Raw genomic sequence first — 16444 nt, 5'->3', positions numbered from 1 at the left:
TTCCCATGGGAAAATTCTTTGTACAGTAATTTCTCCCTAATACCACGCGAGCAAATGAGCGGGTAAAAGCTACTCCTATATAATTACCATTTTTTAGTAAATTGATGTCTCCTGTTTGAAACATTTCGAAAGTAATAAAAAAAATCATTAGAACCTAAAATCAATTTCCTAAATTGAAATTCTCGCCTAATCTGTCTGCCAGGGCCGGTCCTATGCAGGCGCAGACTTGCCAAGGAGCCTAGAAGCCAAGGCGCCTATAATATCTAGCACCTAACACAGCACCCTTGAGGTATTCAATAGCGCCAGACACCGTTTGGATCAGGGCCGTCCCTGCTGGTAGATCCAAGTCATTCATTAGAAAAACAATTCCATTATCTCAATCATTGCAATATTGTAAATTGTTAATGTTTTGCGAACCAAACAAATAATGAATCAGAATATTCCTTGCTGAGAATTGTCTGTTATCGTCTGGTGGCAGTGTTGATGTCAATTGTGAACCTTGGGGGTCTGCCCCCCTCGGGGCAAATGATTGGTCTAAACAGGTTGTCGAGGATGACGTCCCCGGCTGCTGAATATAAGTGTCAGTTGGAGGTCTGCCCTCACTCCGATCGCTTCTCTTTCTGATTCCAGAAATGGAGGACCTTTGGGGGTCTTTTCCCTTCGGGCCGATGTCTAAACAGGTGTGTCAAGGATGAAGTCCCCCGGCTTCTGAATATAAGTGTCAGTTGGAGATCTGCCCTCGCCCCGATTGCTTCTCCTTCTGATTCCAGAAATGGAGGACCTGTGGGGGTTTGCCCCCCTCCGGCGAATGATTGCTTTGAACAGGTTTGTCAAAGATGACGTCGCCTAACATATCTTTCTCAGGTCCCATATTATATCCCGTTGCATTTTAATTGAGCTGTTTATTATACCCTTCATAATTTGCCTTACCAAAAGATGGTTACGTCTATTTGCATTATTTGAAATAGCTGATTTATGTAAAGCTATAGAGGTAGGAGCTAAATTTAGCGATTTTTGATATGTGCAAGGAACTTTTCAAACTGAGCTCCCATTGGATCTCTGTAATTAACATGGTTGGAAGAACACCATTTACATCTTCTACTCCAATCCACCTTATAAGAAGCTAGCGTTGAAGTTTGCTAGCGGGTCCTTAAAAAATCTCTCGTTTTCTATCGGACCATCCTTGCAATGCATCATCCCAGCCCCAATTTTCCACACTTGCAACTCCAGTTGAAGTATTTGCGGTGGGTGAGAGCGTGTGGTGGTATCCTTCAGTATCTCTGGTTTATACCTGATCTGCTGAGGTAGGTTGAATTGAAGCATAAATCAACTATCTGGTTAAAGGCTTTCTATTTTAGGTCTGGTAGCCAAATATATAATTCATTTGGAAACTATGTAGTTTTCTAATATCTTTGAATCTCACATTAGATTACCTTCTATTGGCGACGTGATGATTGATATCTCATCATTCTGTCCCTGCTGAGGTTACCACACACCGCGCTTCCGTGTTTGCTTTTATTTTATTTTATTTTTCTCCTTTAAATATCAATATTAAATTATGTGTGTTAATTGATTAGAACCTGCGAGGAACTTCAATGGCGTTCTTATTTGATATATCATTAAAAACACATCCATAATTAGTTATAAAACAAATGCAGCATCAGCTCTTCATACTCTAAATAATATTTGTCTTAACTCTAACATTGACATGTTTTCGGATTCACTGCCCAAATTCAAATGTGGCATCATGTCAATAATTTAAACTGTTCAATGCGCATACATACAGACACACACAAACACTCACACATACACACCTATATACAACGCACGTCACCTGGTAATTAAGGAATAAACATACCACTAGCAGACATTACAGGGAAACATATCATAGGTACCCAACATGAAGTATCTTATTCCTGTATATTGTTTCATCTCTGTAAATCATGTACTGTTTGTTTCTATAATATAAAATAAAATAAAATAAAAATAATGACATATAAATTAAATTATATATTAATATTTTTGTGTATAATTAAAATATATACATTTTCATAGAAACAATAGATCCGAGATGTTCTATCACTACGTCAATGTGGAATCCTTGGTTTTTAAGTTTTGTCCTGTTCATTTAGTAGCGCAGATATTTTTATGATGAGTCTTGAGGTGCGATTTGAGACTGGAGGACTGAATGAAGGCCCTATCACACTCGGAGCACCTGTGCCCCCGGACGTTGTTGTGAATCTTCAGGTGTTCCGTCAAGGTTTTCTTAAACTTGAATCCTTTCCCACAAATGTCACAAACAAAGTTTCTTATATCTGTAACACAAGAAAAACACTTCATATAATTTTGTTAAAAATAGCTACTTATGAGTTTCCAGACACCGTTTATAAGAAAAACGTTAAAAATTGAAAGAAAAAACCCTCTAAGTTAAGTTTGCAAAACTCCCTAACCAAGGTTAAAATGATCACTCACCACTGTGTGCAGACACATGGTTTTGTAGCGCCTGTTTGCCAAAGAATAATCTACCACATTCCGGGCAAGGTCGAGTCTTTTCCTTAAAATGCATGCTCCTCATGTGCATGTCCAGTCGCGTGGAGTTATAAAAGTTCTTGCTGCACTCCGGACAAGGGTGTTTGTTGTACCACACCCCGTGTGTATGCAGCAGATGCTCGCTACGTTCAAAGTAATTCTTGAATCTCGTTTCACACTGGGGACATCTGAAAAGCTTCTTATTCTTGTGTTTAACGTTGATGTGCTGTACCAGTACATCTCTGCATGAGAAGGACTTATTGCACTGTGGGCAATCCTGTCTCAAATGTTTCTTTTCTTGATGCGTTTCTATGTGCTTTTTTAAACCCTGAGCAAAAACCTTTCCACAGAGATGGCAGAGATATTGCGGAAAATGGAAATTGTAATGTTTAATCAGCTTCTTTCGGTTCGCAAACTCTTGCTTGCAAACGGGGCATTTATTCGTTTTTTTTTCTAGTCTGGGACCTTCGAAAGTATTTGCGACGAGAAAATGTTTTTGTTGTCTCCATTCTACACGGTCACCTAAAAAAAAACTAATATTGAAGATTTAATCACTGAATGGAGCAGATATGATGTGAGATTTTCACAGCCAAAAGTATTAAATATAGTGATTTATTTTTGAGGTACTATGCCGTGTTCGCTACTTCCTTCTTTAGCTAACGGTTTGGACACTGTAATACTGTCCGAAACTTTGGCTAAAGAAGGAAGTGCAACACGGAATAATACCTCAAAAATAAATCCCTATAATAACTGAACGGAGTAATATATTTTTATGTGATTGCCTGGACTATAAGCCAGTGGGATTGTGGCATACCCAATTGGGGTTTTTGTGGCTGAAAGGGGTGGGGATTGGAAAGAAACACAGACATATGAATATTAATAGACTAGAACTTACAGGTGAGGGGTAAAATCAACTGTTGAAGAACGAAGAGGGTAAAGCTGACTGTGATTCGTCAATAAATCAATCTGACAGTATATAGGCATCTCGCATTATAATATCACCATTTAGTTCTTAAAAGTAAAATCTGCTTTTGAATGAATAGACATTTTTACATGGGAGCGCAAATTACTCGCCACGTTATAAACAAATTTGCGAAGTCTATTTTCAGAGTCGAATATTTTGTTTACGTATTTAGTTGAGACACTTCTATAAATGTTCATAATTTACTTCCCAGTAACAACGATGCACACACTTGAGAATCGCTACATTCGACCAATGTTGGAGGGTTGTCACAACCGCTCTGTACCTATTAATAATAAAATATTGAAATCTTTAAGAAAATATATAACATTTCACTTTTAAGAATATAATAGAAAAGTAAAACAACTAAAAAAACGAATTAAATTATATACACACAGCTTTTACCAGCGATTCCTAAGAGTATTTGGAGTAAAAATTTAGACATCATTTTGCCTTCCGATGACACTTTTTCAATTAAAAACAAAAAACATGATTTTCTATCACACATCGCCACTCGGTATAACCTAGCGCATTACGTGATATGCACTCCTTCTCGTTCCAGCAGTACCGTACATACGAAACAAGCGCGTACCTAACACGTGGTACCTAAAGCGCAAAAGGTAAAGGCACATCCCTGATTCTTATGCACACGGCTTTGTATTTTGCGTCCAGATGTATCTCGATGTGATAGTATATGTTTCTACAACTGATCCATATTATACGATGTGAATAAGCTTAAAATAATGCTTACATATGGAATGTAATACGACAATTGGGTTTATTCTCTATTTCACATTTATTTTTACAAGTTTTCATAGCACAAGCCACCATTTTGCCGTGTTATTTCGTAAAATGCCTCGACCATCGCTAGTTCGAACAAGAATGATGACGTCACATATTCTAGACTCACTGGAGGCCATGCGCGAGCCCAGCCGGCTCCAATGGAACCGGTATGGGGAGTGGGGAATAATACGCTTTTAATCACTTAGGGCAGGTCTACTAATATTCATATGTCTATGGAAAGAAATGTGAAAAAGAAGGATGATGGCTAATCAGATCTGATTTAGATTCTGAATGGTGGTTTTTTGCCATTACAATACTGAGAGAATCTACCACTCTAAAAATATTATTATTTTTACCATCACCGTCTTTTATTTCTGTTTCTTCTTCACTCCATAGATCTCTCCCCGGTTCATTCTGATTTTTATTTAGTTTCACGATGGCATCTTTAATAATTGTTTGTCCTTCTTGGTGTTTTTCCGAGACCTGGTTGGATAGTTTTTCTTCTGAGAAAACATCAAAGTCATCGCTGGTAGAAAAAGTGGTGTGTTCTTCTTTGCATTTTACTTCAATGATATTCCCTGCAGACAGAGAAGAAGTCACCATTGTTATTAAACCTATAGAGGTGGGAAGCTTGTTTAGGAAAAAGTGGTGTGTTCTTCTTTGCATTTTACTTCAATGATATTCCCTGCAGACAGAGAAGAAGTCACCATTGTTATTAAACCTATAGAGGTGGGAAGCTTGTTTAGGAAAAAGTGGTGTGTTCTTCTTTGCATTTTACTTCAATGATATTCCCTGCAGACAGAGAAGAAGTCACCATTGTTATTAAACCTATAGAGGTGGGAACCTTGTTTAGGAAAAAGTGGTGTGTTCTTCTTTGCATTTTACTTCAATGATATTCCCTGCAGACAGAGAAGAAGTCACCATTGTTATTAAACCTATAGAGGTGGGAAGCTTGTTTAGGAAAAAGTGGTGTGTTCTTCTTTGCATTTTACTTCAATGATATTCCCTGCAGACAGAGAAGAAGTCACCATTATTATTAAACCTATAGAGGTGGGAAGCTTGTTTAGGAATTTGTTAATTCAATAACTACTGTCATGAGAATATCATCTATATTTAATTTACACAAGAGTCCAAACTGCTCTCAACAGTCTGGAGCCAGTGAGACTATGGCATCCCCAATTGGGGTATATTGTGAGGATGAAGGTTGTGGGGAGGGGAAAGAGACGGAGAAGAGGAAGGTGGGGAGTACCTGGCTTTTCAGATCTAGTCATCAAACACGGCTAAAGTCATTTCAAGCAATGTTTCATTTCTCAATGGTAGTCTTCACCAGGGCGATACTGAGAGTATCTTTCACTCTGGAACCCGGACACTAACTTAATTTAAATTAAATCAACTTTATTTAAATTAGTAAAACTTTAAAAATAATTAATAAAACTTTAAAAATAATTAATAAAACTTTAATTAAAGTAATAAAACTTTAAAAATAATAATTCAACTTCATAATAACTTAATTGTTATAATCGATTCAGTTTCACATTAATTTAATTGTAAATAACTTAACTTAGTATTAATTTAATTGATATAAATAAATTCTCTTTAATAGCAAGTTAAAATCAGTTGGGACTTGGGACTGTAAAAAAAACACTAAACATCCTAATTTCGAGTGTGTTTGATGGTACCATAGAAGAGTTTACCAGTTACCTGGATCAGGTTTTATATTACGTTTCAGTATATTTTTATGTTCATCTTCGATATGGACGCTGATGTCGCCTTCGGTGTTCCCAAGGAGTGCCCCCGCTGCTTCCACCTGAGCCCGGAATGAGGCGGCGTCCCTCAGGCGTGACAAACATGTCTCACACTGGGCTCCACTGCCACTGGGATCTATCAACTGAGGAAAGATATTCCATATTCAGTGGAATTCCATTTTAATATGAATTTATGACTATAATAGTCACCGGTCCATTAAACCTTATGGGTCATTCCGCCGTTTCGTTCAAATTTGCCTGTTTCCGCGGATTTTTTTTTTTTTGCCTTTTTACTATATATTTTTATAGAAATGGGTTCCCGTACCTATCAGATGTATAAAAGTGAAAAGGGCACCTTTGTGCGACACTTGGATTCGAAGAAAATTGATGGAAGGTAATGAAGGTGTGGATGGTAATGAAAAACTGTTGGATGGTAATTTAAAAATTTGGATGGTAATGAAGTTTGGTAATGAAATATTAATAGATGGTAGTGAACATGTTTAAGGTTCTTAAAATGTCTGTGAATAATGAAATTTGAATAGAAATTGAATAATAAAATAGATTTCAAATCATGCTAAGTATCATTTGACGTGGTGAGCGGATTAGGAAAAAGAAGAAAAACCTATTATAGTGAAAAACTAAATGCTTTATTCAGACTTTTGAACATTGGAGACAAGAAATACATTTTTTCATACGTAATCAGTTCTGCTTACTTATGCTTTTGCAATATCTGTATGAATTGTTAAAAAAATAATGGAAAAAAATATCAAAATACAAATTAAGAAAAGGCAGCTGGAACATCAAACCCAACACAACTAAAATTTTCCTATTATACTACTTACCCAGAAATTATAAGGAATAGTCAAATTCTTTATAATTACGTTTTATAAGTAGGTTTGTACACAAGAAATACAAAATTTTCACATTCCTAAGCAAACATTGTAATATTTGAAAAATAGAAATAATAAAAATAATAATTAAAAATAAGAAAAAATCAGAAGTCAATTGAAATGCAGTTTAAAATAAAATCAGAGATACTTAAAACAAACACAACATATGTAACTAATAAGTACAAGATAAAGGTCTTACATCTAAATAGGAACATAATATTTAAGGAACTTGAGATCATTCTTGTGAAAGTTTTTGCTGGAAAACTATTTCAAATCAAAGTTCGGCAAATTTTTTAAAGTGAATTGTCCTCTTTCATTCTCATCTGGATCTTGCAAGCGCTGAAGAATTTGTGATTCCAAAATGAAATCGTCGTCACTAATTGTTGGCCAGACAAATTTTTTGGAATTCCCTTGAGCTTTTTTCAAAAAAATTACTTTGTACTCTAGTGTGTACTCATGTTTTCCAATAATTTTCCCAATGAAATGATGTGTCGTGTTAGTTATTTTATATTGAACCATTATCCAGTCATCTAAGTAGTATTTGAATGGCGCCTCCTTATCCTCTTTGTTGGTTTCCTCGTCAATGTCCATGTGTGGGAGTTCCACAGTTTTGGGGGACTGCTGTTTTGATTCATCGAAATCAGGATATTCTACTCTTAGGGATCGGATGAACTTCTCGAACTCACATTGATCGAAAGGATTGAATTCTTGCGTACTATTTTTATAAAGGGAATAATGCTGATAGTCGAACGGGACGTTTGAGAGTATTTTCACTTTACATTTCTTTTCTATAGTTTTAGCAGGCTCTGGCGTTGAAGCAATAGTATCGTCCAAAAACATGGAGCCGTCGAATTCGCTCAATAGCATATTGTCATCAATATTATTGAAAATAGTAGGCGAGTCAATTTGTAGGCTTATGTTTTCAATATTCATGTCAACTGTGACATCTACCCGTCTGGCTGTCTACATAGTAAAGTACTCCTGTATGAAGAGAGACTTGTCCTCGGCTGCCACCAAAATGAAAGGACTGAATTTCTTCATGGTATTTCAACCAATAGTTCTCGCTAAAATCAACATGTATGAGAACCTCCGTGTCTGTCAGATTATCTTTCAATTCTCTGATAGCGGAGTACTGCATTACGATGTTTCGTGTGTGTTTTAAGAAAACATCCATGGTGGCATCTAACTTTTCGATTATTTTACGAGGGTTGTCCTCGAGCTTCTTTTTAGTTGTTATGGTTTTCATTTTCTGGATTCCATCCTTTCCCCTGTAGGTTTGTTTTTCTATTGTCCACTCATAGTAGTTAATGTTTGTGCTGTTATTAAATTCTCCGTACAAATTTATCATTACCCTCCACACCTCTAAATTACCATCCGGCAAAAAATTTTACGATACGGAAGGTAATGAGACGGAGGGTAATGAGGTTTTGACAATCTTTCCTTAATAACTCGCTTAATAATGACATTACAAATCTTTATGTTTCAATAAAAAATAGTCCGACTAATTATAGTTTATAGGTTCATGATTCGAATTTTTAAAACATGTACTTACTTTAAAAAATGCTGGAAGGTAATGATGCCTGGTCGGTGACAAAGTCGTTTTCGAGCACGGAGATCGCAGATATTTCTTTATTCAGCGACGCACGTCCTCCTCCGTCCAGATATAGTGGTACACTGATTAGTAACGGAGGCGCGGGGTGGGGTACAGCTGACGAACAGTGACAAACACGGTCACAATTTTAATTACCGCTTTGGCGGAAGACGACAGCGATTTTTTCTGGACAAAAACAAAATCTCAATTCTTTCTATGATACAGTAACTTTAAAAATAAATTAAACACCAATAAATATGCAAAATTAGTTGCACATTCAGGTCGATTAATGAATGTAGTGATTTTACTAGTGTAAAATGTTCTTATTTATTGATCAATTTACCGGTCCCTCATTTACACGGGGAAGGTAATGAGATTTTAGCATGTTTTTTGTATACCATAAAGTTATTAAGTAACAAATGCCTAATCCGGTAAATACTACTTTTTCCTTTTTTAAATAACTACATTTTCCAATAAAACTTTCTTGAAAAACATTATTTTTCATATGACTTTTTTGCAAGAACATGCGATTTGAACGAAACGGCGGAATGACCCTTATATAAGATTAAACCTTGATTGTTATAAGATTAAACCACGATCTTGTTTAAACCTCGATCTTGATTAAACCTTGATCATTATAAAGTTAATCCTTGATCATTATAAGATTAAACCTTGATCGATATAATATTAAACCTTGATTGTTATAAGATTAAACCACGATCTTGATTAAACCTCGATCTTGATTAAACCTTGATCATTATAAAGTTAATCCTTGATCCTTTTAAAGTTAATGCTTGATCATTATAAGATTAAACCTTGATCGATATAAGATTAAACCTTGATCGATATAAGATTAAACCTTGATCTTTATAAGATTAAACCTTGATAGTTATAAGATTAAACCTTAATTGTTATAACATTAAACCTTGATCGTTATAAGATTAAACCTTGATATTTATGAGATGATTAATCCTTGATCATTATAAAGTTAATCCTTGATCATTATAAGAAATAACCTTGATCGTTATAAGATTAAACCACGATCTTGATTAAACCTCGATCTTGATTAAACCTTGATCATTATAAAGTTAATCCTTGATCATTATAAGATTAAACCTTGATTGTTATAAGATTAAACCACGATCATGATTAAACCTCGATCTTGATTAAACCTTGATCATTATAAAGTTAATCCTTGATCATTATAAGATTAAACCTTGATCGATATAATATTAAACCTTGATTGTTATAAGATTAAACCTTGATCTTGATTAAACCTCGATCTTGATTAAACCTCGATCTTGATTAAACCTTGATCATTATAAAGTTAATTCTTGATCATTATAGGATTAAACCTTGATCGATATAATATTAAACCTTGATTGTTATAAGATTAAACCACGATCTTGATTAAACCTCGATCTTGATTAAACCTTGATCATTATAAAGTTAATCCTTGATCATTATAAGATTAAACCTTGATCGATATAAGATTAAACCGTTATAAGGTGTCATAGATAAAAATGTGTAAGAAAGATAAAGAGTTGTATTAATCCATAAAAAAGTGATAAACTAATTTATTCTTCACATAAGTATATTTTGGCATTTTCATTATTCTGGAATAAATATATTTCGGCATTTATAGCGCAATATTCTAAAAACTCTTCCTACAGTCATTATGAGAGGAAGATGTTGTGTGTGTAATGACAGAGCTAGCAGAAGAATTGAACGCACAACGCCTGGGTTGGAACTAGACGCATTTGTCAACTAAGCCACTAACCAATATCTATTTAAATGAAAACAAGATCTATCTACCTTTATTTGAAAACAAGACATCAACATTTGTAGGCAGGCACTGAGGGGGGTCAGTTCACCAACATATTCACAAAATGCACATGACTCTCCGGTACGGCGCCAAAGCACTATTTCTTTAGGTTTTATTAACATTGTCCTTTAACCCTTTGACATGCGCTTTTAGAAAAAAGGCAGCCACATTTTGAAATGGCGATTTCCCTCTCTGCGTCACTCAGTAACTTCGTTACTCAACAAGACACGGGGTGGCGCAATGGTGGGGTGACGGGAACCACATGGGACCACGCAGTTCAGTACCAAAGTTGACGACTTCGACGAAGGTGGATCTTGCGGTCATGTAGAGATATACGTAACTAGAAAATTTTAAAGTACCATAATTTATTGATTTACTAGCTGTACCCCACCACGCATTGCTGTGGCTCAGTTTGTCCATGCAGATAGAGAAAGTTTTGTCTTCACGTCCAACAGATGGTGCTGTTTTTTTTTTTTAAATGCATGTTTTTACCTGTCACAGGTGACATCTATATAATATATGTATATAAAAACATATGTATTCGAATGCAACATTATGTCAAAATTTCAAAACAATCAGTGGAGAACTTTTGGAGATTAAGATTTTGAACAATTTTTATTTATTTAAATTTACAGATTTTTTACTGTTTACCGTTTTTCTATTCATTGGCGCTCAAAATCGAATAAGTAACATGTCCAAATCAGTAAATAAAAAATAGGTTGGTTTTCTTGAAATTTATTGTAACAAAAATTTCATCATAAATTTTTCGTTCTTCTAAGATGTCCCTTGTTTCAACAATAATGGGCAAATTTTAGAAAAACGCGACTAATTTTGAACTAACGGTCTAACCCATCACGCATCACTTTTTGACAAAATGTGTTTGTTTTAGTGAAACATGTAATGGATCGTATATGCTACATCTGTGTATCGCACATGCAACAGCAGCATAGGTAAGGTTAAAGGCCATCTCTGTATTGTAATAATTCCGTGCTAAATCGAGACAAATTCATAGAAAATATATTTGGCATCGTTATTTATAGAATCGAGGTGATTATTTACGAAAATGGCGGTTTATAAATTATCCAATAACAATAATTATTTGATAGTAACGTCATGTGTGACCGTGTTATAAATATGAAGTTCCGGAAAGAATGCAAGGCTGATATAAGCGTAATGGAAAAGATTAGAAAGGGATGCTTGGATGGTTTGGTCATGTAGAGCGGATGAATGAAGAAAGAAGTGTAAGGAAAATGTATGACGCGAAAGTGAAAGGTAGAAGATGTTGGGGTCGCCCGAGGAAGACGTGGCTAATTGGGGTAATATCTTGTAAGAATTAGAATAACAGAGAAGCAGGGCCAGCCCTGAGACAAACAGCACCTGGCGCAAGTTAATTTTTGGCAACCCTTGTCAAAAGCAATAGACCCCTAGGTAGGTGATCACTGTAATCAATAATATTCGGATGATTTGTATTTTAGTGTAGCCCCGTTTTTATGATGAATAATCCCAAGGGCATTGTGTTAGGTGTTATCAGCGCCTTAGTGATTCGGCGCCCGGAGCGGACTGCTTACAATAGGGCCGGCTCTGCAGAAAAGTATGTACATATTAATGTGGATGAAGCAAGGAGAATGTGACAAGATATAGCTCTGTGGCAGTTCATCCTGTCTGCCGACCCTTCGGAGAAACGGTAATTAAATACGGTAATGGTTGATTCATAAATAAACTGGGTTGATTAGTTATAAATTGTTAGAAACATTGATTATCACATTATGATATTTACAATCTCCACTGACATCTGTCAAAAAATGATATGTAATAAACGCATAAATATACCACTCTCTAGATCGATATCTTCGGGCTTTTTGTATGTAACGGAATTATACAGTACTTAACCACAGAAATACAATCAGTACCTACCGTGCGGAGCAGAGCAGTAGACAAGGTAGAGAAACTCAAGGCCATTTAAAAAAAGATTCGACCATAGACAACATAATTGCTCTCAGCCTACTCTATTCATTCACTAGCCCAAAAAAACTATTATAAAAATAAAAATGTCCTTGAAGCAGAAAAATGTCGAAATGTTTTCCAAGGGCAAGGTTCATCTGACTAAGAAAATAAACTTTTACAGTGCATTTCCTTAAGATGAAACTTGTTAATCTGAGAAGAAGAAACCCAAAATGACAAGAAATTTGCAAAAACACTGAAGAAAATTTCCAAAACATGATTGTCCGACAGTACGACGAAGAATTCCGACATTTTTCAGCCTCATGAACTCATGGTTACATAAGTTTAAAAATCTTTAATTTCACCAAAACAATAAGATAATACAGGATAACACTAATCAATAACATGAATAAGTTTATCGATATAATAAATAACATTTATACGTTCTTAGCATTGTTCAAAAAACCGAACGAATAACCTAAAAGCTGTCAATTCACTTTAAACTTGAACTTACGTAGGTAGGTTGAATATATGTTTGTAACTCGCTAACACTATACTGGCTTATATTGTATTTTTATCACGAACAACTTTAACACGCAATATTTTCGACGGAAATGATAGTATTTCGGCAGCAAATGACAACCCGCGTGTATAAATAAACCATTCTCATTTTGTTTGAATGATTTGAAACTGTCAAACGGCAAAATTCCGTCATCTCTTTCTGTTACACAAGTCATTATGATAGAGAGCGAGAGATCAAACCAATCATTCTGCTCTCACCAATGAGATCTGAGCTTTTAGCCATATTATTCGTTTTCTATAAGAATTTTGAGGTGGGCGTGGCGGTTTCAAATGGGTTTCGAGTTTCGAGGACAAATCTTAGTTAAATGCCCCTGAATAAACGTAAACACTACAATCATAGATAATAGATGCACAACTCTCACTACAATCTGACATCTGATTGCATTAGAGCGGGCCGTTATTATTTTAGGATGCCCAGTATAAAAAAATGTCGAAATTTATGACTGCCCTAAAGTATACAAAAAAAAACAGGAAAAAGTCCAAAATACGTAAGTCTTTAAAAATGCTAAAACTCAGAGATTTTACATTCCCACCCCTCCCCAGATTCGAACACATTATTAGGGTATTAAACAAAGTGAAGTCATGGAGGGGTTTATCTAAAATTAAGGAAGTTTACACACTTCTTTTTTTAATGACTTTTTACCACGAGGGAGGCTTTATCTATAATAGTTAAGTAAGCAACGCTACTTTCAGCAGACCGGGATCGTGGTTATCATTTGTTATTGGATTGTAACTTAGTCAGATCAATAAATGCTAATTTCAATTGAATTTTGTTTTATTTTGGAGGTAGAATAATCTACTTATTACTACTGTGCAACACCCGGGACTTCAGCTGGATTATATGGATAAAGGAACTTGTGGAAATTATTTTTCTCCACAAATTTAGGGATTTTAAACATCTATTTTAGGTATTTTAGAACATAAAACAATAGCAACTCTGCTTGTGACAGTTGTGACGAGTGTTGCCAGATAGATGGTTTTTGTTTTACATTGTTTGCATGGTTTTTTGGGTCATTTATACTACATCTAACAACCGCTCGTGCGGTGATCTTCTCGCGTATGTGACGCATGTTTGGGGGCGGTGCCTGGAACGTCACGGTGAGACCCAAACGGTCGCACTAGACATATCCAAGGCCTTTGACCGGGTCTGGCACCGAGGACTTGTCAACAAATTGCATTCTTACGGACTTCCCGCATCCCTGTGTACGTGGATTGCTGACTTTTTAAGGGATAGGTCGATTCAGGCGGTTGCTGACGGTTTCACCTCTTCCTCGCACTCCATAAATGCTGGCGTCCCACAGGGATCGGTTCTGTCTCCGACTTTGTTTTTGTTGCACATCAATGACCTTTTGACATGTGCACCGATTCATTGTTACGCGGATGACAGTACAGTTCATGATAGCTTTTTGTTTGACAAGCCCCCAAAGGGCACACAAACTCCAACGGCTCGGAGGGCTTTGAAGCAGAGAATGGACGGTTATCTCGAGAGTATTTCCTCCTGGGGTAAAAATAATCTCGTCGAATTTAATGTTTCAAAGACCCAATCCTGTCTGATTACGTCTAAAAGGGATCCAAATGATAATCTAGTCTCCTTCAACGGAAGCAATCTTCCGAACAGGCCTTCCATTGATATGCTTGGTGTAACTATAAGTGACCAGCTCAGGTACGGGGGCTCCATCGAAGCTAGAGTAAAGTTGGCCTCTCAGAAGCTGGGCGTACTGTACAGGGCCCGCAGATACTTTAATAGTACACAACTGCTCACCCTGTACAAATCGCAAGTGCGCCCTACTGTCGAATTTGGCAGCCATCTCTGGTCTGGAGCCCCAAAATACCTGAAAAAAACCCTTGACTCTGTGCAGAAACGGGCGGTCCGTTTGATAGATTCCCCAATCTTAACAAACGGACTGCAATCTTTAGAGCACAGGCGTCAGGTAGGTATGCTGTCCTTGTTCTATCGGTATTACAATGGAAGATGCTCTGAGGAACTAGCGTCATTGATCCCTTCGGCACCGGTGCGTAGTCGGGATACACGCCAAACGCGCGCCCAACATTTGTACACAGTTGACACTTGTCACATGAGAACGGGTCGCTTCTATGATTCGTTCTTAAGTTCAACAGCTCGGCTGTGGAACGAACTGCCGGCCTCTGTGTTTCCTCCCTCCTACAACATGGGACTCTTCAAGACCCATGTTCACTCCTTCCTCTCCACAAAAAGACCCTCCACACAGCATCCCCAAAGATGACATAGGCCCTGAGGGAAATTATTTTCTTCAGGGCCTCCTGTGTGGAGTAAATATATATAAAAAAAAAAAAAAACATCGATGGTTTTTGAAAAAAAATGACGTACAAGAATTTTTTATTAATGGTCACCAAAAGCATGTATTTTTGAGTGAGAAAAGATTTTTTATCATGGGTCGCGGGGGGGAAATCTCTAATTCAGAAATGTAGTTCTTGAACTCCAGCATGAACCCATACAATGTCTTTAATTTGTCAATATTTTCTTTGTCAATAAATAATATGAAAACATTAATAAAATTAAATGAATATTTAATGTAACTTTAATTAGGTATCTACACTATCTACTGTAAAATGTTAATTTAAATCTGCAAATTTACATTTAAAATAAAATCTAGAAAAAATATTATTGAAGTTAATAAATAATAAATAAATATTGGACAATTTTTATAGTTGTGGGAGAATTTCATTTCCGCCGTCTCATGGATCAGATTTTTTTTATTCGTAGTTTAATTTTATCAATCTTCTATCTATAAAAATAAAAATGTAAATGCTCGTTTGTTCAAAATCTTAAGTCTCCAAAAGTTCTTCACCGATTGCTTTGAAATTTTGACATATTTTTGCATTCGAATACGCGTGTGTTCTTGTACATCTATATTATAAAGATGTCACCTGTGACGGGTAAAAACAGCGCCATTTGTTCATCGAACATGTTTTTTTTTAAACAGCGCCATCTGTTGAACGTAAAAGCAACACGTGGTATTGTTTCTCTATCTGCACAGACATACAGCTAGTTGTTTAGTAAATGGAGTTCTACAAATTAAACTTGAAAACAGTAAAATAGAAAAAAAAAGTTTTTTTTGTAGGGTGATTCTTTAATTAGATAACTTGCATATCACCGTTTTTGTTAAAAATTGCTTCAATGGCGCTGTGCATTATATAAATATTTTTCTATTATAATTGATCATTCATGTTGATCGTTTTTTTATCATTTCAATTCTGAATAAAAACATCCAAAATACGAGTTTTACAAGTTTTTTTTTACCCCTGAAACATGTTTTATATTATATTGGGGATATGGCATCACTGGTTATAACAAGTTGACAGGTTATAAAAGGGTTGCTAGTTTGAGAAGAATTCCTTAAATTTCGGGGAATTTCAAAGATTTTTCAAGAAATGGGTATTATGCGGGAAGATTTTTTTTGATTTTGGACATTTCTTGACTAACCAAACATATAAAAAAAAAATACGTGTAAGCCCGAATGAAAGAGAAAATGACAAGAAAAAAAATGCTAAACAAATTCAACTTATAGGGAAATTATGGGGAATTTCAACATCTATCGTGGGTATTTTAGAACATAT

General features: G+C 35.7%; 1 protein-coding gene across 6 annotated transcripts; it reads right to left on the bottom strand.

The window, feature by feature from the left end:
- Window positions 1-2032: 2032 nt before the first annotated feature.
- On the bottom strand, window positions 2033-12177 carry LOC149413396 (uncharacterized). Of its 6 annotated transcripts, none has more exons than XM_089644854.1 (6): window positions 12102-12150; window positions 10315-10664; window positions 5975-6161; window positions 4636-4851; window positions 2473-3051; window positions 2033-2315 (listed from the first exon to the last, which is right to left on the bottom strand). In XM_089644854.1, exons 2-6 carry the CDS (start codon window positions 10444-10446, stop codon window positions 2125-2127), a joined length of 1305 nt encoding a protein of 434 aa, XP_089500980.1. In that variant the 5' UTR covers window positions 10447-10664; window positions 12102-12150; the 3' UTR covers window positions 2033-2124. The 6 variants fall into 6 exon arrangements, with proteins under 6 accessions (XP_089500980.1, XP_089500978.1, XP_089500979.1 ...); XM_089644852.1 differs by having other exon boundaries at window positions 11924-12130; XM_089644853.1 differs by having other exon boundaries at window positions 12088-12108.
- Between the last annotated feature and the right edge of the window lie 4267 nt (window positions 12178-16444).

This window comes from Hesperophylax consimilis, chromosome 22 (assembly GCF_061612785.1).
Source record: "Hesperophylax consimilis isolate HC1 chromosome 22, BYU_Hcon_1.0, whole genome shotgun sequence".
Taxonomy (NCBI): domain Eukaryota; kingdom Metazoa; phylum Arthropoda; class Insecta; order Trichoptera; family Limnephilidae; genus Hesperophylax; species Hesperophylax consimilis.
Note: the sequence above shows the minus strand (reverse complement) of the source record. Positions and strands in the feature narration are given on the sequence as shown.